Genomic DNA, 26,158 nt, shown 5'->3' on the forward strand with positions numbered 1-26,158 from the left:
CTTAAAGGAACAAATGAAAAGATATACATCTCATAAGGCTACAAGAAGAAAGTAAAATGATGTTCCGAACCTGGAACCACTTAGCGTGGCGTAGGGCAGCCAGAGCGTCAAGGCATTTTTGCCTGTCCAAGACGTCCGCTGGGTCTTTCACCATACTCGAGGTTACATCTAAAAATGGATCGAATTGTCAAATGGTGGTGAGGAATGGGTGTTTGACCAGGTCAGAGAGACTGCCATGAACACATTGCCACACATACCAGATTGTCCCCTGATCACTGTTCTTTTCCAAATGTACAAACTTCTATAACAATGCTTTCATTTCACCCCATATGCAGAATCTTAGGGATCTTTTCAACACTTTGCTACACTTTGGTGATTACACTTGCCATTTGGTGCACTTCTGTCTAGACTGTGGTGTGGTGTTGAGAGCTGAGAAATAGGACAGCGATGGATGAATCTTTTCAGGGATACAAGACAATAAAACACAGAATGTGCCTGACATTGGATGTAGGATTTCTTAAATTGGAGTCGGAAATGCACTCATGACTTCTTGGTACTCTGCATCTAGTGGTCTTGACACTTAAAATAACTAGCTAAATCATTCTCTTGCTAAAGTGACTACAGGTAGGATAATGCTCTGCAATTTGCAGAAATTGCTCATAATTCATGAGTTTCAAATGCTAAAGCCAGTGGACTACGTTTAGCAGATTAAGTCCTACATTCACAATCCATAATTATTATAACTGGCAGATACACACAAAAGTACAAAAGCTATCTTTTGTAATTCCATGCCTCAATGAGCACGTTTACATGCACAATACGCTGATAACTTCAAAACATCAGCTTATTAAACAAAAAATAAACAAGACAACACAAGAAAACGGTGTTTACGTGAGATTTAAAATTATCTGCTTATTCTCTGGTTTTGACTTAATGTAAACGGGCATGGGCACATTGGATAAGCTGGTAAGAACACAGGTAAAAGTTGTTTACATACAAAGCAAAATTGGGCTAATGGACATGTGCTGATTGGTTTTTGGTTAAACTGTTTGACATTTCCCTGATAAAAGAACAAAGTTAAGGAATTAACATGACTACACACTTTTTGGCTTAAGCATAATTGGTGACCGTGCATGCAAGCGTGCTAACTGATCAAAATCTACTGCTTTAGAAAACTCTTGTGGCACCATTTAGTCAATTACTGACTGGATTGTTAATTCCTGCCTTACAGTAGAGAGAAATTTTTTTTATTTTTTTTTTTTTATACATTAACTTGTAACTAGACATTTGGGAATGAAGAGCTCATATATTTTTCTACTAGTGTCAGGTATTCTAGAAATGTTCATTAATTTCCCTGTGAAATTTCAGAACGCAATGCCCAAATCTAATTTAAAAAAATAAAAATAAAAATATTTTTTAAGTTAATTATTCTTGCAATTCCCACTTAACCAGCTGCCATAGCATTTGAGGAGAGAGCTCCTGTGCGCTAGGCAAAAACAAATTGTGGATTCCAGTGTCCACACAGCTGAAGATAAAGTTATTAAAAGACATGAAAAATTATATATGAACTCTTAAGAACAAAAAGTCACTACTTAATTAGATCCAGAAACATTGGGAAAACAATGATGGGTTGCAATGGTATTGCATGTGTAATCATGAAAAATGTAAAACAGGGATAAAGGGAGATGTGTAATGTTTACAGCTGATAAGTATTTGTAGTGACCCACTGCAGTAGCAAGGCAATGGTAGGTGTGGCAAAGTGTTTGAAGGTATTTGAGGGGGACCTTGGTCAAAAATCCTTCCGGAGCTGGTAGACGTAGCCTCAGATGGGAGATGATTTGCTGAGAATGCCAGGAGGCTTTGGGCTGGACTTAAAAAGCTTTGTTTACATGAAGGCAGCAATGCGTGCTGGCAAGAAAAATACGAAGCTCCCAGCAAGAGGATTAGGACATCACTGCATGCATACCTGTCATGATTAGGTTTGGAGAACCCCCCATATCTTAATGTATAGTGAAGGCTGTAAAACCCAGGTCCAACCAAAGATTCCAACAAAGCCTTCCTCCCAAAAGCTTAATGATACTCCACTAAGGAGCCATACTGGAATGGTGACACTGTAGGGCTGGGCGATAGGACGATGTAATGAGATATTGATGATATCTGACATATATCCCGATAGCGACAGAAGATGATCGACAACATCAGGAAAATACAAAACCCAGCTCCATGGTAGCCCAGGGTGAGAAATAGCCCATCATGCTCATGGCGGGTAATTTCGCTCATTTACCCGCCACTGTGGAGGGCTAATTGTAAGACGTTTTAAATGACACATAACAAATGCTTATATGATAAAGTGCCTTTCTGCAAGTTCGTCTTTGTGTATATATTGAAGAACAGACGAAAGCCACAGCTATGCATCTCTGATGCGTAGTTTGTTCAGAGGTGTGCAGCGGGAGCGTGTCTCGTGGAACACACGCATGTTAAGAGTGATCACTAATTCTTTTCGTTTTAGTCATCTGAAAAAACTGTTTGCAAGAATAGTGTCATCTATGAGAATGCTGCAAATTACCTCAGACCATCTCAGGAGGTGCTCAATTTAGTTTGCCATCCATGCATTTTAATCTTAATATGCATTTTTAAACGCAACTTTGCAGGTTCACTTTATAGCCTATACATGTGTATACAACCTAAACAAGTTCACCTTGAACCTAAAATTTATATTTCACTTATAATAATAATAATTATTATTATTATTGTGTACATTTATAATTGTCTTAACATCTTCATTTATTAGTAATTTTCCACCTGTTGTAGATGGATACTTGCATGACAGCAAATGAAAGGGTGGTTACATACGATTTTTGACCACTTCGTTATTTTAATTGCCTTTTCATTTCACTTGAAGTTCAATTTGAATTTAGAAATATCTTGGATTTAATTTGTTTAAATAAATGAATTTAAAGCAAAATCAATAAAACCAGAATATTCACCGATCCCTCTGCCAGGGGTTGACAATGTAACCGGATATGTTTACAATATTTTTAATAAAAATATTACGATATCTTGCATAATCGCCCAGCCCTATGACACTGCATTTAAGATTTCACCATCAGCAGCTTCATATCAACTAAAACTCTTAAAGGAATGGTTCACCCAAAAATGAAAATTCTCATGATTGACTCACCTTTAAGCCATCCCACATGTGTATGACTTTCCTTCTTCAGCAGAACCGAAGTGAAGATTTTTATAAAAGCACATTTCAGCACTTTTTGTCCATAAAGTGCAAAATAATGGGTGCCATTAGACTGCTGGCTATTTGACAGTCCAAAAGGCAAATTTAGGCAGCATAAATGTAATCCAAATGACTCCAGTCGATCAATTAATGTCTTCTGAAGCAAACCGAGGTTGGTGTAAGAAACAAAATCAATAATTTAAACATTTTTAACTTTAAATCGTTGCTTCCACCCAGCACTTTATTGCTGTTTGAAATGACCCAACTCTCGGATGACGTTTGTTCCTCTGTTGTATACAAAGCACATGCTTCCAACTTCTCGCGTGAATGCGCCATTGCACTTATGTCACTGAAGCGTAGACTGCTGGCAGGAAGTGATTTTTTTAAAGTCATGTTTTAATTATCTATTTTATTTATTTTTTTTTTTTACACGAACCTATCGATTTGCTTCAGAAGACATTCTTTGATTGACTGGAGTCGTGTGGATCACTTTTATGCTGCCTAAATATGACTTTTGGACAGTCAAATAGCCAGCAGTCTAATCATGGCACCCATTATCTTGCATTGTATGGACAAAATGAGCTGAAATGTGCTTATAAAAATCTTCATTTTGGTTCTGCTGAAGGAAAGTCATACACATCTGTGATGGATTAAAGTCAGCCAATCATAAGAGAATTTTCATTTTTGGTTGAACGGTAAAAACACAAAGGGTTATTAATACAATTTTTCTATTACCTGGGGAAACTTGGGTTTTTGTCTAGATTGTTTAATTTGTTTCTCCAGATGTAAAAAAAATAAATAAAAATGCATTAAAAAGCAACATATTGCTCTAATGCAAAAAAATTTTTTTTTATATTTACAGACATCCTTCACTCAGGGGAGCACTTTCATTTTGGAACAGGGGACCTCAAAATGGTGAAACTTCTCACCACCAGACAAAAAAAAAAAAAAAAAAAAAAAAAAAAAAAGATTTGTTTCCTGTGGGGACATGGCAGGCATTCCAACTACTAACTCAAACCCATCTCTACCATTTCTCCTGAAACTTGTAATTCAGGAATTTCTGCTTTGTTTACTTAAATGCATCAGACCAAACTTTCAATGAAACCCTATGACCCCCTTGGAAAGAATGCAATATCTTCTGGTTGTGTAGTGGTCGACCGATAGGGTTTTTTTTTTTTTTTTTTTTTTAAATGGCCGATGGCGATATCCAGAGAGCAGGGTGGCCGATACAATGCTGATATCACACAATTTAATATAGTATATAACAAACATAAAATTGCTAAAAAAAAAAAAATATATAATATTTACTTATTTAGCAATACTCAATTTCACTCAAAACTAACTTAAAATATTGTATTTTAAAATGGTAAATAGCAGTTTCTTCAAATTTCTGTTTAGTCATCAAATTTAAAGTAATTTATTTGCACAAGTAGAAATTTTATATATATATATATATATATATATATATATATATATATATATATATATATATATATATATATATATATATATAAAAAAGGAAATAGCAGAGACGGGCCACTTCTATTAAAATGAATGGGACAAATTAGAACGCTCAACTGCAGCCAACGGATGTAGATAGGAAGTCCCACTTTACAGGTAAAAGAGCCAACCTCCTTTTAGATACAGACATCACCTGTCAATCAACTCGAGAACGCGCATGCGCATTAGCAATAAAAGCTGGGAAAACTGCGTTTTGTTTTTAGCAAAATTTGAGGTAACGAAGCACAATTTAAGAAACCACTGTTGTCAGAATTTACTGCTGATTTGAAATATGTTCTTTGATCGTAATCTTGACCAACTGTTTTGGAGATTTTTGTCTTTCTTCATTCAAGCAGATAGGAGCTGCACTTTCATGACTGGAAATAGTCTCGCGAGAGCGTTCCAAACATGGCCAACAGTGGACTGACTTGCCAAAAAGACTTTAGTTGCACTCACACGCTTGTGCAGATCCAGCGTGAGCCTCAATCTCCTGACAGTAGATCGCCTGCTTGGATTGATGTCATGATTTGTGAATCAGAGGAACTTTTGATCCTGACGTTTTGATTCTGGCTGATAGAATATGCACTTCAGGAGGAAGATATCAGATGAGCGCTTGACAGGAAGAAAATACTGGATTTTCGTGAATCACATCTGTTTAAGCGAGATATCTGCATATTTGCAGATGGAATATAATACAAGTTATATTTAAATTTGCCTTTTATCATTAGAAAAGTGACAGGGAACTGCTGAGGAGAGACTGTTAGAATGTGCTTTAGAGGAAGATAAATGAGCTCTCCACAGGATGCTGAAGTTGTGTGAGGTTGGTTTATTACATCTGTTTAAACGAGATATGCGCATATTTGCAGACGGTATATGATCTTAGTTTTTATTGATATTTGTCTTTTTATCATTAGACAGTTAAAAGTTACAGGGAACTGTTGAGGAAAGAGGGGAAGAATGAAACAGGTGAGCACTTTAACATTATGAGCTCAAACGCGTCTCCTGTGGCTCTGATATGTGGACCGTTTAAATGACACGGTGTTGCACACCGGTCTATCATTGTAGTAACGGCAAAAACTGTGACTGGTCGTTTACATGTCTCAGTCGCTTCACAGGCAAGCAGCCAATTCTCGGCACCCTCAAGAAACAAAATCGGCCAAACGGGAAAATTTATGGGCCGATGCAGATAATTAAGAGTCAGAATATTGTCCGATTTATCGGCCTCGGAGATATATCGGTGGACCACTAGTTGTGTACAACAAAATCCCCTTGAACACAGGAAACAAAAAAAGAATCTTACCCGGGACTAACTAGACTAGACACAATGCAAACACTTATCATGCTTGTTTTGGGGAGAGCTTCAAGAGCACTGGAGAAGTGTTACAAAGAGAAGGACCTGAGCAACACTGCTGGCATCTGAGACGGTTGGGTCGCAATAAAACCTGGTAGTGTTGAACTCGGCTTTATCACAAGGCAGAGTACACAGAGGGACTACACCAACTTGAAACCACTTGAACTGATTTCAATCCTGTTCAGGCAGACATGTACAAATAAAGGACTTAGTCTCATGGAATCACTTCAAAATATATGTGTGGAATACATAAAGAGAGGCAATTTACTGTAATAAAGTGTAGAAGTTTACTCCCTCCTTTTCTTATAGATAAGCTAGCTCAAGCACATACCAGGTTTAATTTGTACCACTTTTCATTCTATTTTTTAAAACGAACCACACCAAATTCCAAAATGTACAAATTATCATTATTAATACTATTATCTAGTACCATCTCCACAGTGCCAACAGATGGGCTCTTTAGGGTCTCAAAATCAGCATGTAACATTAATCTGAAAAAGTAGTCGGTTAATAGGAGCAATGTCTTTTCCAACCTCCATCCCGGGTGCTCTCCTCTCGGATGACAGGCGAGGTGAGGGTGATGGTCACCTGCATCTTAGGCTCAGCACAGGAGGAAAGGATAATGGCACCCTCTTGGACGGAGCCTTTTACCTCATATTTCTCTGGTGTTACCACCTAATAAACACATGCGTCAACAGAAAACAAAGTCATAACCTGATCTGAGTGACGGCAAACCTTACCATTTAGAAGATCTAAAAGGAATTGACTCAACAGCCCACAATAGTACAGATGGCGCAGTTACTCTAACCTTCATTGGAACCTTTCCTTCAAAAGCAGAACAGGATCTTAAGGAAAATCTGTGGGAGTATCTAATATTTTTTCAGTTGATTGGAAAAGCACTGAACAGCATTGACATAGCTGGTACCGTGAGCTGTTTGGGGAGATGCTCCACAATGAGGGTGAGCAAATTCTTGGTTGGCTTCTCAGAACAAAGGAGGACCAGGTTGACGTTTTTGTCTCCTCGCAGAAGCAGCCCCTTGGCAAGAACACCTACCCGCATCACTCCTTTCAGCACCCTGTAACAAAGTCAAGGTCATTTGCTTGCTCTTTTTCCATTCTCGCTGCTTTGAGATGGAGTGATATCTTTTCACCCACCTGTCTTTGGGAGGCTCTTTCTTCTCTTTGTCCTCTTCTTTGCCCTTTGTGCTTTCTTGATCAGTGATTATATCAGAGACAAGCTTAAGTGCTCGCTCAGTAATTGACACGATCTTCTGAATGGCCTGCAGTTCATCCTCTGAGGGGTAAATAGCTGTATGTTTGGTCATCACATAGCGATCGTCTGAGGAATCAGGGCGACGTGGAGGCTGCAACCAAAAACTAGGCGTTACAACAAACCAGAGTTGTAATAATACCGATATTTCAGTATTCTACACAAATACCAGTGAAATGTGACAATTTTTAATACCAAATCCAAAACCACAGAAAACCAGATGGACAATAAAACAATCCTTTGTTTAGTCTCATTGAGCAAGACCTTTGACCATTAGCATGAAGCCTAGTCCACAATGAAAGTTATTTTGGCCCAAAAAACAAAAAAAACAAAACAAAAACATTTTAGACACAGGGGCAGTTTGACGGACATGCAAATTGACAAATCTGTATTTTTTTATTTTTATTGGATGCTTAAATCAATAACAGCCCTCTGTGCCACAAAAAGGTAGCTCATTGAAATAACGGCACAGTCTCTGAGAAAGGTTGTATAGACAAAACAGTTCTTGCCAAATTGGTATCGTTGATATACTGTAAATATACGCTCACTGAGACTACTATACTAATACTGGTTAGGGCCTCCCCTTGCTTTTAAAATGGCCTCAATTCGTCGTGGCATGGATTCTACAAGATGTTGGAAACATTCCTTTGAGAATCTGGTTAATGTTGACATGATTGCATCACGCAATTTCTGCAGATTTGTCAGCTGCATATTCATACTGCAAAACTCCCATTCTACCACATCACAAAGATGTTCTATTGGATTCAGAACCAGTGACTGGGAAGAACATTGAAGGACAGTGAAGTCATTGCCATGTTCATGAAACCAGTTTGAGATGACTTTTGCTTTGTGACATGGTGCATTATCATGCTGGAAGTAGTCATTAGAAAATAGTTAAATTGTGGCCATGAAGGGAAGCACATGGTCAGCAACAATACTCATAGGCTGTGGCATTTAAGCAATGATTGATTGGTATTAAAAGGGCCCAAAGTGCGCCAAAAACACATTCCCCACACCAGCATTACACCACTGCCACCAGCCTGGACTGTTGCCACAAGGCAGTTTGGGTCCATGGATTCATGCTTTTGTCACCAAATTCTGACCCTACCATCTGTGTGCCTCAGCAGAAATAGAAATCCATCAGACCAGGCTACATTTTTCCTGTCTTCAACGGTCCAATTTTGGTGAGCCTGTGCCCACTGCAGCCACAGCTTTCTGTTCTTGGCTGACAGAAGTGGAACCCGATATGGTCTTCTGCTGTTGTGGCCCATCCGCCTCAAGGTTTCGACATCTGTGCATTCCGAGATGCCATTCTGCTCACTACAATTGCACTGAGTGGCAAGCTGAGTAACTGTAGCCTTTTTGTCAGCTCGAACCAGTCTAGCCATTCTCCGTTTACCTCTCTCATTAACAAGTGTTTTCATCCAGAATTCACTGGATGTTTTTTTTGTTTGTTTTTAGCACCATTCTGAGTAAACTCGAGACCGTTGTGCATGAAAATCCCACGATATCAGCAGTTACAGAAATACTCAATCCTTTAAGCATTGTGAAATGGTCTCAGCACTCACCACTGGTCCTTGTGGCTGTGGAATGGGCATCCCAGGCCTCACTCCAAGCAGACCAGGAGGTCCAGGTGGACCCTGTGGATAACCTCCATCGGGCATTCTACGCCTATCATCCCAGTGGTGCTGCTCTTCCTCCATACGTCGCCAGTACATGTCTTCCTCATAGCGCCTGACGAAATAAAAAAAAATAAAAAATTATTAAAGCCTTTTACTCAAAGGCAAAATATTGAAATGGGTGTACTGGAGAGAAAAAAAAATAAAATAAAAAAAATAATTCACACCTCATCTCCATTCTCCAGCGCTCCTCTTCTTCACGTCTTCTCCAGTACTCTTCCTTCTGCATTTGCTTTCTCATCTTTTCCTCTTGGATCTTCCTGGCTCTGATGCTAGGTTTAACTTCAACCTGAAGATCTGGGTTCACCTTTTTCTATGAAGGTGGAAACTACAATCAGCTATACTGAAGTAATATTACAACAAAAGGATTCTCTGCAGCAAGAAGACTTTTCAGTTTAGCAGCATTTTATCATGAAAGGACTCAGAAGGCTTTCAAAAAAAAAAAAAAAAGCCACTGAAGACTACATAGGTTATATTGGTACTGCGTACCAAACACATTAGTGAACATCACCTACTAACCTTATACTGCAGTCGATGTCTCCTTCCTTTCAAATGCATTTCCTTGGCATTCGGGTCATTGAAACTGCATTCACACAGTTTGCAGTGGAACCTGATAACCTTTCCTTCATCATTCCTCACCTGAAAAAAATAAAAGATTTAAGCTGTATAGCCCAGTGCAATCAATTAAATAACTTTTATTTCCCTGTAGGAATGTTGTATTTCTACGAGTTTGACTGCCTTCTGATACCTCTTCAACATAGTCATGTCCGACAGGCTGAACATCACTCTGCAGGGCTGCGAGTGCTGACTGAGGTGACAGAGATTCAGGGGTGTCATTCTTTAAGTCTGGTGGTGGTGCAGGCACAGCAGACTGGGCCGGTTTAGCTGCCTCAACTTTCGATTCTTCATTTTTAGCAGCAGTCATCTGTAACTTGTTTCCACCTGTTTTGGTCATGCATCAATTAAGTATTGATTGCAAAAATCCTCAGAGCTGATAGAACATGCAAGTCAAATGAGCAGGGAATTGAGTGCATGTATGAGCAAAAATGATTAATGACAAGTGAGACAACTCTCAAAACATATATAGGCATTAAATCATGCATGTAATAGTACAACTCAAGAATACCTCTGCTCAAATCTGAATTACAAATCTGAGAAAAATGTAACCATTCAGTTGTTAGTTTGGCCAGCTTCCATGAGTATTTTTATAGTGAAACAGGTTAAAACAATCATTTATACTTTTAAAACCTATATAAAGATTTTTAAAATTATTTTGATAAAACTGATTCTGGTCTAACTTAGTTAAAAATCTTTTAGTTAAAAAACATTTCCCCACAGAATTAATTTAACCATTCATTTAAACATCTTTTTTGGGTTTACTACAAAAAGGCATAGTAATTCTTCATAATGTTCAACATGAAACAGGCTCCAAAGCAAAGCAAGGCCTACCAACAAAGTTGATTTTGGGGGTGTTGATCTTCTTGACAGTGCTGCTGTTGACTGTGACACTGTTGGGCACAGCGCTCTTGCCCTGTGCGGCTGAAGCTGCCATGCTGTTGCCCATGCTGGCAGACTTCAGGTAAGAGGTATTGGAAAGAGAGGAAGCAGACAAGCTGGACCCGGTGCTGCTTGTGGAGCTGTTGATGGTGGAGCTGGCAGTCTTACTGGAAGATGCCAAGCTGGAGACGGAGGCCTGGGTGACGACACTGGGCTCGGTGGATGGGATCGGCTTTCCTAGTTTGGTATGCAATTTCACAACCTATAGAAATCAAATGTAAACAGATATTGGGAAATATTAATAAAGACAAAGAGCCAGCTCACTTTGAGAATTCAGTGCTATGGACATTGCATTTTAACTTTGCTTTGAATTACATCTAGCATGCCTGTGATGCACCTTCAAACAACTTTCCTTTGAACAAATAGAGTCCCTAAGAGGCACTCTCTAAAACAAAGGGCTCACATTTACCCTCCAAAATAATACAAGTTAAAAAAATTGGGCTGCAAATAACAGGCTGAAAGCAGATTATGTGGCAAGATCCCAGAGCGAGTCATGTACCTTCTGGTGTTTGGCTCCTCTGATGTGTGCGGCGTAGGCATCAGCCCCAGTGCAGGAGACGTCACAGAGCTCACAGCGCAGCTGATTCTGAGTGCCGCGGGTGGAGCTTCCGCCTCCACTGCTGCTGCTGCTGCTGCTCTGGGACACCTTCAAAGCGGCCTCCTTCTTTTTGTGCTTCTGACCCTCCAGGTGCTCCTTATATGTCTGGAAAACAGGTGAAAATAGATAAGACATGTATATGGCATGTAAATTCACCTGGACATTTAATGTTTGAATGTTACAGAGGGTATCAATGAAATGTGTCTCTTGTGTATTTTGGTCAATTAAATGATAAGATGGTTTTTGGGATGACAAGCGAGGTTCACTAGCTTTTGGGAGGGGATTTTTAGTTGCGGTACATTAAAGGTGCACTCAGTAACATTTCAGCTGGCTCTTACTTGTCGCATTAGTCCCAGTAGTTTTAAGACTATACTGACACCTGTCATCCAGGATACTGGAAGTTTAACCAAGTGCTGCCACTTTACACCAAATGCGTTTATCTTCTGTTTTGTTCCTTTTAGTCTGTGTTTTTATCTGTCTTATGATACACAAATCCTTATTATAGACATTCTTGGGTTTAATCCAAACGAATTGTCGGGCATTGTTGGGTGCTGGACTATGACCAGGAAGCTGTGACTCGCGAGCTCTCTACCCAGCTGAACACCGCCATGTGCTCACGCTCGGCGTTTGATTTTGCGCATTTATCTGTGATCCACGGCGTGAGAGCCGCAGGTAGTAGTGGTTTGTTTCATCACTCCAGCAGGGACATTTCATCTTTCTACTTGCACTCAATCTGTTCTGACTGTCTGGTGGATCACACTCCTGTTCATCAATACCAAACCATCACTCTGGACTATACTGTCGACTTGGACTCCGTTGTTGTTTGTAGGAAGTGTGTGTTGTTTGGTTTGCTTGTTTTGTTTACATGAACTTTTAAGGTTGAGCATTGGCTGAAAGCGCTATTATGATCATTATTAGTGGTAGTAACCTTAGACACAGTGTCATGTGCCATCAACATGGCAGCACCCATGAGGGGGAGACCTGCTCCATGTAAAACTAAACAGTTTTTATTGGGTTTCTGATATGACTGAAGTCTTAATCTCATGCGAGTGTACAAAATGTTAACCATTTCTAAGAAATGCTATTCATGTCCTTGTGTAAAACTTAAATTAGGGTTAGTGTGTTAAATAAAAATTTAGGGTGCCGCGATTAAACGGTTTCACTATTAACCATGATTAAATGCATCACTGTTAATTTAACTAAGAATTTAGAATCTATTGTTTTTTCTGTACTATATAATATATACTACAAATATAAATTTAAGTATATACAGTACAAGTATGCTAACAGACGGTGTCCACGTGGTGCTTGGCCAGGTATCGGACTGAACAAACTTTGTCCTCGTAAAACTGGGGCTACGCTCGAACTCCAAAATACAGAGCAATTCAATTTACCAGAGTCATAAGCAACTTAAATCGTCTGTTCGGGAACATCTGAATGACTGAGGGTTACCAAATACAACGGATGTAAAACATGAAGACAAATAAAAGGTAGGCATCCTACAAATGGGACAGGATGTTACACTAGTCATCCAACAACAAACTATAGAGTTTAATATTTTTAGCTGTGGTGCTTCTAAAGGGATTAATTGTGACGCAACTTCACAAAGTTTAAACATGCTAACAGCGTGCTTTGTAGACTTGCCATGATAATCAATTCACACCAGTGTGGTGTTCACATTCAAACCGACTAACACCAGTATTACCGATGGTTGGACGCCAAGTGGCTCTATGGGTTAATTTTCATTAAGCAATAGCCTACACAGTAATGCAAGGCAGCTTGATTTCAAAACTTTGAACTTAATTTATTATTATTTATTTTAAATAATTGAAATGAAACAAAAAAAAAAAAAGAAATGCAATTAAAATGTGTTCAACTTTTTGAAAGATGGCTTTTCAACAGTTATGAAGGGCAACATCTCTTTGGCAATGAATCTACTTCATCCGTGCATTCTTTCATGGGCTACCGGTCGGGTATTTCGTTGTCCGGGCAAATACATCACTTATTGTGGGTTGTTGCAGGTTCAATGTTGCCGTTTTATTACCTTTCATCCCAGGACCCAGTTTAGCTGCTTCGGAAGGGTAATGACTTTGAATGTGTGTGAATAAATTTTTGTTCCCTCCTAGGGCTGGGCGATTATGCTAGAAATGTTCATATAAAAAAAATAATCACAATATTCAATTACATCATCAAACCCCCGGCTGAGGGATCGGTGAATATTCTTGCAAATTGTTTTCAGAAGACTGAAACAAAGAAAAAGTGAGAACCCTTACGTGTGTTCCAAGAGACTGCACGCCTCCGAACAAACAATGCGTCAGACATGCACATAGACTGCTTTTCTGTCATCTGTTCTTAAATATAATAAAGTGGGTTTCTTCAAGCGCGTCTGTGCGTCTAACAGCATTTGTGTCATTCTGAATCAGAGACTTCATACAGTTACTCACCATGCACATTATATTCGCTACATGCAATTAAACATCTTCTGTAAGTGCGCATACTTTGCTGCCTGTGTAATTTGATATATTGGTAAAGAACATCTGGCTTTCAATGCGTTATTTAGGTTAATTTATCATGGGTCGCAAACTCTTCATTAGGCAACTATTCTTTATTTAAGGCTATTCTATTCGTTATATTAGAAGGTCCATTCATAATGTTTCCCCCTTTTACCCGGTATAACATTTCACTTATAATATATATTGTCCCTTGTACAGAGTAAAAATCGGTAACACCATACACCGTAGCAACCCTAGTGCTTTGCTTTTGCGTGTACAGTGCATCCGGAAAGTATTCACAGCGCTTCACTTTTTCCACATTTTGTTATGTTACAGCCTTATTCCAAAATGGATTAAATTCATTATTTTCCTCAAAATTCTACAAACTATACCCCATAATGACAACGTGAAAGAAGTTTGTTTGAAATCTTTGCAAATTTATTAAAAAGCTCAAAAAACACATGTATATAAGTATTCACAGCCTTTGCCATGACACTCAAAATTGAGCTCAGGTGCATCCTGTTTCCACTGATCATCCTTGAGATGTTTCTACAACTTGACTGGAGTCCACCTGTGGTAAATTCAGTTGATTGGACATGATTTGGTAAGGCACACACCTGTCTATATAAGGTCCCACAGTTCAAAGTGCATGTCAGAGCACAAACCAAGCCATGAAGTCCAAGGAATTGTCTGTAGACCTCTGAGACAGGATTGTATTGAGGCACAGATCTGGGGAAGGGTACAGAAAAATTTCTGCAGCACTGAAGGTCCCAATGAGCACAGTGACCTCCATCATCCGTAAATGGAAGAAATTTGGAACCACCAGGACTCTTCCTAGAGCTGGCCGCCCGGCCAAACGGAGCGATCGGGGTAGAAGGGCCTTAGTCAGGGAGGTGACCAAGAACCCGATGGTCACTCTGACAGAGCTCCAATGTTTCTCTGTGGAGAGAGGAGAACCTTCCAGAAGAACAACCATCTCTGCAGCACTCCACCAATCAGGCCTGTATGGTAGAGTGGCCAGATGGAAGCCACTCCTCAGTAAAAGGCACATGACAGCCCGCCTGGAGTTTGCCAAAAGGCACCTGAAGGACTCTCAAACCACGAGAAACAAAGATTGAACTCTTTGGCCTGAATGGCAAGCGTCATGTCTGGAGGAAACCAGGCACCATTCATCATCCCTACAGTGAAGCATAGTGGTGGCAGCATCATGCTGTGGGGATGTTTTTCAGCGGCAGGAACTGAGAGACTAGTCAAGATCAAGGGAAAGATGAATGCAGCAATGTACAGAGGCATCCTTGATGAAAACCTGCTCCAGAGTGCTCTGGACCTCAGACTGGGGCGACGGTTCATCTTCCAACAGGACAATGACCCTAAGCACACAGCCAAGATAACAAAGGAGTGGCTCCGGGACAACTCTGTGAATGTCCTTGAGTGGCCCAGCCAGAGCCCAGACTTGAACCCAATTGAACATCTCTGGAGAGATCTGAAAATGGCTGTGCACCGACGCTCCCCATCCAACCTGATGGAGCTTGAGAGGTCCTGCAAAGAAGGGGAGAAACTGCCCAAAAATAGGTGTGCCAAGCTTGTAGCATCATACTCAAAAAGACTTGAGGCTGTAATTGTGCCAAAGGTGCTTCAACAAAGTATTGAGCAAAGGCTGTGAATACTTATGTACATGTGATTTTTTTTATTTTATTTTTTTATTATTTTTAATAAATGTGCAAAGATTTCAAACAAACTTCTTTCACATTGTCATTATGGGGTATTGTTTGTAGAATTGAGGAAAATAATGAATTTAATCAATTTTGGAATAAGGCTATAACATAACACAATGTGGAAAAAGTGAAGCGCTGTGAATACTTTCCGGATGCACTGTAGTTACTATTAGCATGGTAAACTTCGAGAAGTTGATTTTCAATTCATTCTTTTTACTTACCGCATTGCTGGTGTACAAAATCTTCAGCATTCAACAATAAATTTCAATTTTAGCCATTATCGGACTTTAAAAATCACCTGCTGTAAGCAATGTTCCTGGTTCCACAGGTTTATTTTTGAGGTGTTGTAGACAGATTGAAGGACAGTATGTTTCTGATTCTTTATGGTGGGGTGTCTGACAGACAACAGATTGCTTAAACCTTGAACCTGACACAAGTCTAATTATACAGGGCTTTCTGTAGAGGCAACCCACTGACTAGTCAGTTTTGAAAATACAGTATGTGGTTTTGCACATTGCTAGTCTGAACACCCAATTTTGCATGACACACAAGCTTAACTCTTCAAAGTCCCCCCTCTAACCCCAAAAGAAATGGCCGATCATTATTTCAGTGACAGAGACAAAGGTAGCTGACAGCAAAGAACACTAGCAAAGATACCTGGGGTCCAGCACAACTGATCTTGCAGACATCACAATAGTGTATCTGCGGTGGTTTAGGGGGCTGTTTGGGTTTAAATGTTTTGTTCTGGAAGGGAGCTTTCTTCGTAAAAGTGCTGCCAGTCCATGCAGCAGTGGCTGCTGCAGCAACGGCTGCCTGTTTCTGCTGCTGTTGCTGCTGCTGCTGCTGATAGTAGGAGGAGGCAGCCGAATACACAGCAGCTTCATATCCAGAGTATGATGTTCCTGAAAATAAAAAGCAGAGCCATTATTGACTACAAGGCAGATGGAGGTTGATGAGATTGAAGGGATAGCACTGCAGTTTTGAACTGCAAATCTGTAAACCTAGTTAGTTTACTTGGCACAACTGGTAGAGCACAGTGCTAGAACCACAAATGTCATTGTTTTAATTCACAGGGAACAAACATACTGATAAAATGTATATCCTGACTGCTCCAAAAACTGAATAAATGTAAATGTTATGTAAACAAAGATTTCAAGAGTCTTGTCTCTAGAAGAAACTTTATTTCCTAATGAATGATTCTTGAAATTGCATTGTGTTGATATTTAGTTATATGTTGTCCATTTTAGCTTCTGTATGAAGTACTTTGTGATGTGTCCTGCTGTCACAAAGTCTCTACACGACTGCACAGGGTAAAGTAGCTTGATCATGATACTACAACTCAAATCATTGGTGCTAGAACCAGAGTGAAAAATCTTAAGAGTTTACTTTGTACGAGTCAGAATAGGTCTGCTCTTAAATTTTAGCTCACGAGAGCATAATTTTTCCCTCAACTTGCATTTCACTAGAGAAACTTGAGTCTATTCCACAAAAAAAAAAAAAAAAAAAAAAGAATAAAAAAGCATGCGCGCATGAACGCACACATGGGTTTGTGAATTCAAAACAGAACCGTGATATTCTTACCAGAGTAAGTGACAGCATTGGTGCAGTAGGTGGGACTCTGAGAGTAAGATGGTACTACAGAGGCAGCTGCAGCTGCACCCGGCTGCACAGCAGAGGACACTGGGTAAATGGAGAAGGTTGAAGTGGCAGGGCTGGGGGTGGCTGGCTTTATAGCTGTAACCTGACGTGTTTGCTGGGTCTGTGTATACGCAGTGGCACCTTGGGTGTATCCAGTTTTAGGAGCTAGAGAGGAGACAAAGTGCAAGTTTACCGCATTAAAGGACATTTTAGATTAAAGATCGAGAGCTTATCTATTAACATCTGAAGAGGATTATTTCATGTTGTGCCCTCAGACAAAATAAAAACAAGGTCACTATCATGCTTTAGTGTGAAAGGCCCAATATTTCCATATGGCAACATACAGTAATAGTCATTTGATGAAAAACGGGAGCACAAATGTAAAAACTGAACCATTAAAATCACTGGGTCTTATTTATGAAATATGAGCAGAATGTGTTTCTGTACAAATCATCTGTAAAACCCTTTTAACATTATATTGATTTGAATGCGACAATTGACACAAAAATAGATTCATGAACGATTTATACAGAAAAATCCATTGATAGGATAACTTGGTCATTCAGTACATTCATGTAGTCTGCTGACTTCATTTTATTGCCGCATAATGATGCTGAACCTAGATCTGACAAATTAAAGCAACCTCAGATCATAACACTGCCTCCAGAGGCTTGTACAGGGCGCACTATGCATGACGGGTGCATTGCTTCATGCACTTCCCTTCTTACCCTGATGCGCCCATCTCTTTGGAATAGGGTTAATCTGGACTCAGACCACATGAATTTTCCATTGCTCCACAGTACAATCTTTATGCTCCTTAGTCATTTTTTCCGATTAGCCTTACTAACAAGTGACTTTCTTGTGGCCACACAGCTGTTTAGTCCCAATCCTGTAAGTTCTCGTCGCACTGTGCGCGTGGAAATGCTCTTAATTTCACTATTAAACATAGCCGTGAGTTCTACTGTTGATTTTTTACAATGTGCCTTCAAGCGTTTTAGCGATCTCCAATCACAGTCATTCAAGATTTTTTTCAGACCACATTTCTTCTGCGAAGCTGACGGGTCACCACTATCCTTCCAGATTTTAATAATGCGTTGGACAGTTCTTAACCCAATTCCATTGATTTCAGCAATCTCCTTAGTTGTGGATACATCTTCCAACATAGTTGCCTAAGAAATGAGAAACTACACACTGCATCAGTTAGGGTTAAAAAAAAAATAAAAAATTTGTTGCCAGCTGAAACGTGTTAATCACTGCAATATAGATCCAATCATAGGCTCAAGTATCTGCTTATTTAAATCCAAATGGCAATTTTTTTTTTTTTGGCCAGGCAGTGCAATTAGAAAAGGAAATCATCAATAAAACTTCTATCATATATCATCTGCAAATGTGGATATCTCTGCAATCAGCACGCAAATCTTTTAAACAGCGACAGCTGCAGCACTGCACTAGTTTGCAGTGAGACTGCTTTGGCGGCTTTTCCCTCATGTAAAGACTGACTATAGCGCGAGCCAATTGCATCGTAGTGAGGGCTATGGAGCAGCATAACATTGGTTTGACCTACTGAACGAATATGCCGTTACCCTATTCGATTAGTGAACGAGCAAGGATCAGCGTCTGTTGACCGACTGAAGGAAAGGAGGTATGTCGTTCATTTAAGAAGAGAAAGGGGCTGGATGAATTAGGAGTAAAAGTGACTAATGACAATGACATCAGGACCTAATTAAAACATTATTTTTAGGCTAATATTTTTTTTTTTTTTGTAGATTTTATGGTATAGCTTATATATTTTTCATATCTTTTTCTAGATTAGCCTCTTGAGATTTTTTTCTTTTGAACAAATTCAAAAGACTAGTGTCACGAGTTAATGACATACAGAGAAACATCATCTGGAGTAAATTCCCTTCACTAAATAATGACCAAGATATTTATTATTACAACAGGTTTTTGTTGTGTTTCATTTAACTAATTTACAGAAATTGCAAATTTTTTTTATTCATGTTCTTCAATTTTCGTTAATAAATGTAGAATTAAACAATGTATGAATGGTTCTTGAAGCAGTTTTTAAGTGTGTTCATTATAGAAAATGACAATATTCTCAATGAATATGAGCTGGCTATCTTGAATGATGTGATGCAAGTTTAGAAAAAAAAAAAAAAAAAAAAAAAAACACCATCTATCTATGCATTCCTGTTTTGGTGAGATATTGGAAACTGTCGAGTTGGTCCAACCAATTACACTATCAAATATTGAGATATATATAACCCTGAAAACAGTAATGTATACAGATGTGCAAGAGGATTTTTCAAACTTTTATGTCACGAGCCATGACATTTGCATTTTTTGCAAAACTCTTTAATTAAGACACATTACCACAAACTTTGGTAAATCTAGCACTATTTTTTCCTCAAAAGCACTATTAGCTTATTTACAGTCTGCTATATTTTTTAACGAATATAAAAGAACCCTATGAATCAATGTTATAAAACTGACAATTGTACACGATGTGCTTTAAACTATGGAAAGCTGAAAGGGGCCATACAGTGTTTTTTTCCTTTTTTTTTTAAATCACATTTTTAAAGTACAAATGCACATCATTTTAGATATTTGAGTTTATCTGAAGCAGAGACAAAAGTTAGTGGGACCTTTTAGTTTGTTATATATAATATATATTTAAAGATTTACTACATAGCTGACATCTCGCAGATGTAACACTTAAACTTTTATTATAAATTGTATTATATTCTGATATTTCATCAAAGCATGGCCCCTTTAGATCAATAGAAGTCTGGGCTAAGCCCCAGATATTCACCTATCCTAGAACCACCCCAGTGTACAATTAGTTTGACTCTGTCTTTTGTGAGAAAAGGCAATTGCTCATGTGCACATACAGTCCAACTACTGTGTGCACAGTTGCTAGTTCCTTCTTCCTAATGTATTGAAAATTGCTTTGTGTAAACAATTACTTCAATGGGATGACTAAACAGAAACTGCTATCTACCATCTACAACACAAAATCTTTTATTTATTTTAAAGTTAAAGTTGTGTAAAAGTTTTAGTAAATATAATGCTAATTTTTTTTTTGCCAATTTATGTATGTCAATTACTATTATATTAAATTGTTTGATATCAGCATTATATTGGCCACCCTGCTTTGTGGATATGGACAATTAAAAACCCCATATCGGTCGACCTCTACAGCTGATATTTAATGAAGCCTAATGACTTGAAATACTACATTTCAGATGGGAAGAAAAAGTCTGCATGCAAAGCATACCTGTCTGATAGTAAGATTCAGCCACAGTGGGTTGTGGCTGGGCTGCTGCAGCAGCCACGGCTGGTGAAGCTGCAGGCTGCTGGTAGTATTGTTTACTGTCATATGCTACAGCTGGAGCTGTGGACCGCACATATGAATACGTGTCCTGCAACAGTAAACAGAATAATCTTTTCTTAAATTGGACAAGGGTTAGGTCTTTTTTTAAAAAAGGCATTTCAAAAGCACAGCAAGATATAAGAACTAGCCAAGGCAAAGTAAACATGCATTACTATTGGCAAAATTAAACTGAAGGTCCGAACAGGTCTACAATGGACATTGACTCTTTTACCTGGTAGTTTTGCGAGGTAACAGGAGGTGGAGGTGGGGGAACCTCCGGCTGTCTCTGTGCATATCCATAATCCGTAGCAGCATGGGCTGGCTGGTAACCCCCGTAAGCGGCGGCAGTGGCCGCAGCTGCCACGGCAACTGGTGCTGGCCTGGCAACGGCAACCGTGGCGGCTGTTGGGGCGTAGGCTGCTGCCACTGTGTGCGCTGCCACAGGGGCTTGATGCACAGTATAGCTGGCCACAGTAGTGGGATGGGTGTAGGCTACCCCAGCGCCCGGCTGCTGACTGCAGAGAAGAGAATGAGGGGTTTAAGATACAAACACTGAAAGATCTCTTTGCTTTTAGTCTGTCAGGTTAGCAATCTATGAAAAAAAAAAAAAAACACACACCTCACCTGATATTGGACATATTTGCAATTCTATACGGTCACATTTTAGAAAAAAAAAAAAAAAAAGGTTTCTTGCTGGAGTAATTTGACTAAATTGAAAGAGATGGGAATTGTAAAGATGATACACTGCATATTGGTGGGCTTCAATGCAATTGAGACATCTTACTCATGCTGGGACAGATTATCTTGGAAATAAATTCATAAGAGCCTTTACTCATAGCTTGTCTTAATGCACCAAATCCATTAGTGTGTGTGTGTGTGTGTGTGTGTGTGTGTGTGTAACAGTGAGAAACAGGGAAGATGCATGTGGGGGAAGGAAAATCAAATCAGAGGATTAAACTGTTTTGCTCTGCATTCTCTGGATAAGAGGCAGACAAAACAGCATCCAAATAGAAAAAAAAAAAAAACTTCTTAAATTCTCTCTTGGTCTAAAAGCACTGCAAGTATTTTGAGTTTTAACTTAAAACATGATAAAGAATGGATAATATTAACTATATAATAGATCCAATAAAAAGGTGCACATTAAAGGGATAGTTCACCCATAAATGAAAATTCTCATCATTTACTCACCCTCATGCCATCCCAGATGTATGACTTTTCTTCTGCTGAACACAAATGAAGATTTTCAAAAGAATCTCTCAGCTCTGCAGGTCCATACAGTGCAAGTGAATGGTGATCAGGCCTTTGAAGCTCCAAAAAGCAGATAAAGTCAGCATAAACATAATCCACATGCCTCCAGTGGTTTAATCAATGTCTTCAAGCGATCCAGTTGATTTTGGGTAAAATCAGACCAAAATATAGCTCCTTTTTCACGGTACACCTTTGCATTGCAGTCTCTAGGCACCATCATGATTTCAAGCTCAATTACACTTCCTAGTGCTTGATGCATGTGCAGAGCACTAGATGTCGCTATAGGAAGTGTAATCGCCAAGGAGACTGCTGTTAAGATCTGCAGTGAAAAAGAAGTTTATTTTGGTCTGTTTGCACTCAAAACCAACTAAATCGCTTCAGAAGACATTGATTAAACCACTGGAGTCATGAATTATGCTTATGCTAACTTTATCTGCTTTTTGGAGCTTCAAAAGGCCTGATCACCATTCACTTGCATTGTATGGACCTACAGAGTGGAGATATTATTCTAAAAATCTTCATTTGTGTTCTGCAGAAGAAAGTCACACATCTTAGATGACATGAAGGTGAGTAAATGACATACATTTTTGGGTGAACTAACCCTTTAAGAAACAACTAATATCCATTAATTTCTTATACTCTGCAGGATTTTTGGGCTGCTGCCTAAAATTTTTCACACTAACATATAAAAGCTCCATGTTCACACATCCATTGGACTAATTTCATAAAAATATAGTCTCATTTTACAGATAACACCCTATATTTTAAGAAATTATTGCAATAATTAATAAATAACATTATAGGTTAACAATTTTATGATGAACAATTTTTTTGTTGAAAAATTCTTTTTTTTTGTCTAAAGTTTAAAAGCATGCCATTTCAGTCCTGTGTCCTCTATCTTCAAGCAAAAAGTCTCATTTTATTCCACTGGATGATAGCAAGTACTAGAAAAAAAAAAAAAAATCCTCTATTACATTATACTGAACTGAAATGTAGGTGGTGTTCTAACACATTTTAGCCCTCACCCATAGACAACAAGTCTTTTTTTTAAGTGCTGAAAGCTTCCACAATGTTTTGTTCAATATCTTGACTTCTGAGGAGTCTAGAAGCCCAATATATGCGTCATTGGAAATCAAAGAATCCCAGCTTTACAATGATGTGTAACATTTCATCTTCTATAGATGGAAACCTATTTTGCTGATGATTAGTTTCTCATACTTTTTCTACCAGACTTCATATTGTTCTAAAAAAATAAAAATAAAGAGAAAAAAATAAAAAATTATAAATTACAACACTGGATTATTCACCTTGACAACATGCCCCACTATTGGAGCAAGCTTACAAACAAGTAAACAAGTAATTTCTTTAACTCATTTTAAAGCTAACAACCCACGGTAAGATTTTATATAAAGTTTGAGGCTATTTGAGGCTTATAGCTCAGTGGTCAGCACAGAAAAGGGACTTTTGCATTTTATGCCTTCCCAAAATAAAATTTCACTTTGTGATATTTTTGAAAATAATTCAAACTGTGGTATTATGACAACAAAATAACCTGTGCAGTCACCTTCTTGAGAATGAGAGCTTTCATTTGATAAATGACTTGGCTATTTAAGTGCTATGTGAAGGACTTTTATATTCATTTTAAATTTCTGCAACATAACCTCTAGGTGGGGCCAATTTGCGACAGATGTTTTCAGGCCTTATTTTTGTTATTTTATGTAATTAAATGCAAAAGTCATGGGGTTCTCTGAAAAGGTCAGATTCTAAGCTCTCAAATGATACCAACAGCTCCTTTCCACCTCTGTATAAAAGTAAAAATCTTTTCCTCTTTGGCTACTGTATATGAAAGCAATCAATCATGCCTTGAACCTGTCAGGAATAGCAAACACTTAGCTGATGAGAAATTTCTCCGAAACTGTTGGGAGATCTGAAGGAGAAACAATCCCCGTTTTCTTTGACAATGGCCAAAGTCCTTTGGCACACAATGGCAAAACAACTCATTTAAACATTAGGATTATTTACTTAATAAAAACAATCTAGGCTAAATAAAACATTTAAAACGCGGATCAGTGGTGACATTCAAGGAGTCCTTGGGGCGTCCGTGAAGACATCGCCCTTCCCAACACGCACACCGTGTCAAATTACCTGCCATTGTTTTAAGTTAGTAATTTTTAAGATGAAAGGAAAAAAAAAAAAAAAAAAATCTAAATCGACTTATATAATGCGTTAATGGCAGAAAAATGTGCCTTTACTGCTGTATATAAAAATAAAATGAGCGTTGAGCTGGACAGTCATGCGCAGAGCTGCAGTGGTGCAGAACTGTAGGAGAGATGACAGCTGCAGTCTGCAAGCGCCGCTCACTTGAGCTATTCTGGACAAATACACATCAACCAAACACACGAATACTCATTTGAGTTCACGACCGTGTTAATACTTAAAAAAAGGTCTTGTGTCGCTGAGAAGGGATAATAAACCAAACAAAAATTAAGAGTCGTGTCTGTTCATGAGGCAAAACCATGTGGTGTTGACGTAAACAAGAGTCTCAACAACCTAGGCCATACGGTTTAAACAAAAAGGTCAAATGTATGACCAATGTAAAGAAATTAATTAAAACCCGTTTATTTTAAGCAGTGAGTATTGGTTTAAAATACGCACCTGCTTTTGGTAACGACAACGGATTTAGGTTTTCAAATACATCGCTTATTGCAAAAAAAAAAAAAAAAAATATATATATATATATATATATATATATATATATATATATATATATATATATATATATATATATATTTTTTTTATTTTTTTTTTTAAATACAAATAGGCTAATTTCTGTTTTGTTTTTTTCCTTCCAAATTATTTATTTATATATATATATATATATATATACACACACACACACACACAATAAATCACATATGTAAAATAACATGTAATAATGCGTTATTTCTTTTCCAGACGTTCGTCATAGGGTTTAAAGCACGGCCAATCGCTTCTCTCCCCTACCCCCACCCGGACCCTAAAACAAAGGCCAAAACGCACCATTACTGTAACACCACCATCACCGCAATTCCCGATATACATCAGGGCCCTTACCTGTACTGCGCCGCAGCACCATGGGTAAATCCAAAATAGTTGCCGGTGGCCATTTTGGCATCTTCACCTAGCCGGCTGGGCACTGGAAAAGGACAGAGTCACAGAGGGTTAGCGGCTGTGTGCAATGGCAACCATGATGAAGAGCCCGTATCATGCAGAGAAAGAAAATACGCAGTGGACAACAGCGAAATAAGCCGTAATGATCCCCCGCACATCCCAATTAAATCTTTTCTGGTTTAAACAGCTTAGGATGCTTCAATATTCTTTTAAAATCGCTATTTTACTCACCGTAGGTGAAGGAGACTACTGGACATATGGGAATCATTGGTTTCCTGTTCTCTTACGAACTCTGAATCGTAATCCTGCCTTTTTATATGAGAAGGTCGGACCAGGATGTACCTCTGATGGCACATGCGCACTGGGGCTTCCGAGAGATGGAAAGTGTAGTTTTTCATCAATCCATTCTCAAGGTCGTTGAGTTGTTGAACCTTAAAGGAATATTCCTGGTTCAGTAGAAGTTAAGCTCAAACGACAGCATTTGTCGCAATGCTGATTAACACAGAATCTTAGGTTACACTGAGGCACTTACAATGGAAGTGAATGGAGGAAATTAAAGTAAATGTTTTTGGAGGGTTTAAACAAAGAAGTGTGAAGCTTATAATTTTATAAAAGCACTCACATTAATTCTGTTAAAACTCATGTATTATTCGAGCTGTTTAAATTGTCACATTGTCGTTTGAGCGTTTTAGGGTTTGTTGACATTACATTGTCGTGGTAAAGAAGTGTAAAATTGTCTATAACTTTACACAGAAAAGGTTATTAAGTGATTTTATGACACTAAAATTAAGTTTACACGCATGATCTTCATGTCTTGTGGCTATACTTTTGATACAGTGAGTATTTTAACGTTCAAAAATTAGCCCCCATTCACTTCCATTGTAAGTGTCTCACTGTAACACAGATTTATACATTTTATTTATTTATTTATTTTTAAAGAAAAGAAGGAACAGGTCGAAATAAATTTTTGTGATAATATTATGCCACAAATGCTGTCGACTGAGCTTAACTTGTATTGAATCCGGAGCATTCCTTTAAAACAAACAACAACAAACAACAACAAAGGTTTGGCGTGTGATTTCGAATCAGAAGTGACAGAGGACTGACAATGTGACCGTTCAACGCTTCACTTGAAAGTTCATGCCGACACTGAAACAAACTTTAATTTAATATGCTGAATAGATCCAAATTTGATTACCATGATTAAATTATTATGATGTTTACTTATTATATTAGAATTACTTATATGTGATTTATATCCGACATTGCGGTTGTTGCTATAGTGGTTCACGACAGATTCATCCCGTGCAGTCACTTAATCGTGCTTAGAAGAGTAAACTACATTTCCCACAATGCCC

At 38.4% G+C, this 26,158-nt stretch overlaps 1 protein-coding gene across 2 annotated transcripts in view; it reads right to left on the minus strand.

Annotated features, from left to right (window-relative positions):
• LOC127429428 (zinc finger RNA-binding protein-like) overlaps positions 1 to 25,150 on the minus strand; it is a 30,645-nt gene extending 5,495 nt beyond the window's left edge. The window contains exons 1-16 of one of the 2 annotated variants that reach the window (XM_051678444.1): positions 25,032 to 25,150; positions 24,744 to 24,825; positions 20,635 to 20,917; positions 20,307 to 20,451; positions 16,973 to 17,194; positions 16,049 to 16,293; positions 11,086 to 11,289; positions 10,479 to 10,788; positions 9,778 to 9,971; positions 9,549 to 9,668; positions 9,197 to 9,342; positions 8,919 to 9,084; positions 7,236 to 7,444; positions 7,006 to 7,156; positions 6,614 to 6,755; positions 71 to 168 (exon numbers count right to left, since the gene is read on the minus strand). In XM_051678444.1, the coding sequence (XP_051534404.1) occupies positions 71 to 168; positions 6,614 to 6,755; positions 7,006 to 7,156; positions 7,236 to 7,444; positions 8,919 to 9,084; positions 9,197 to 9,342; positions 9,549 to 9,668; positions 9,778 to 9,971; positions 10,479 to 10,788; positions 11,086 to 11,289; positions 16,049 to 16,293; positions 16,973 to 17,194; positions 20,307 to 20,451; positions 20,635 to 20,917; positions 24,744 to 24,825; positions 25,032 to 25,068 (2,754 nt within the window). In that variant the 5' untranslated portion in view covers positions 25,069 to 25,150. The remainder of the gene's footprint in view (positions 1 to 70; positions 169 to 6,613; positions 6,756 to 7,005; positions 7,157 to 7,235; positions 7,445 to 8,918; positions 9,085 to 9,196; positions 9,343 to 9,548; positions 9,669 to 9,777; positions 9,972 to 10,478; positions 10,789 to 11,085; positions 11,290 to 16,048; positions 16,294 to 16,972; positions 17,195 to 20,306; positions 20,452 to 20,634; positions 20,918 to 24,743; positions 24,826 to 25,031) is intronic. The other variant, XR_007895293.1, reaches the window with a different exon arrangement.
• Between the last annotated feature and the right edge of the window lie 1,008 nt (positions 25,151 to 26,158).

The sequence above is a fragment of the Myxocyprinus asiaticus genome, chromosome 3 (assembly GCF_019703515.2).
Source record: "Myxocyprinus asiaticus isolate MX2 ecotype Aquarium Trade chromosome 3, UBuf_Myxa_2, whole genome shotgun sequence".
Classification (NCBI taxonomy): domain Eukaryota; kingdom Metazoa; phylum Chordata; class Actinopteri; order Cypriniformes; family Catostomidae; genus Myxocyprinus; species Myxocyprinus asiaticus.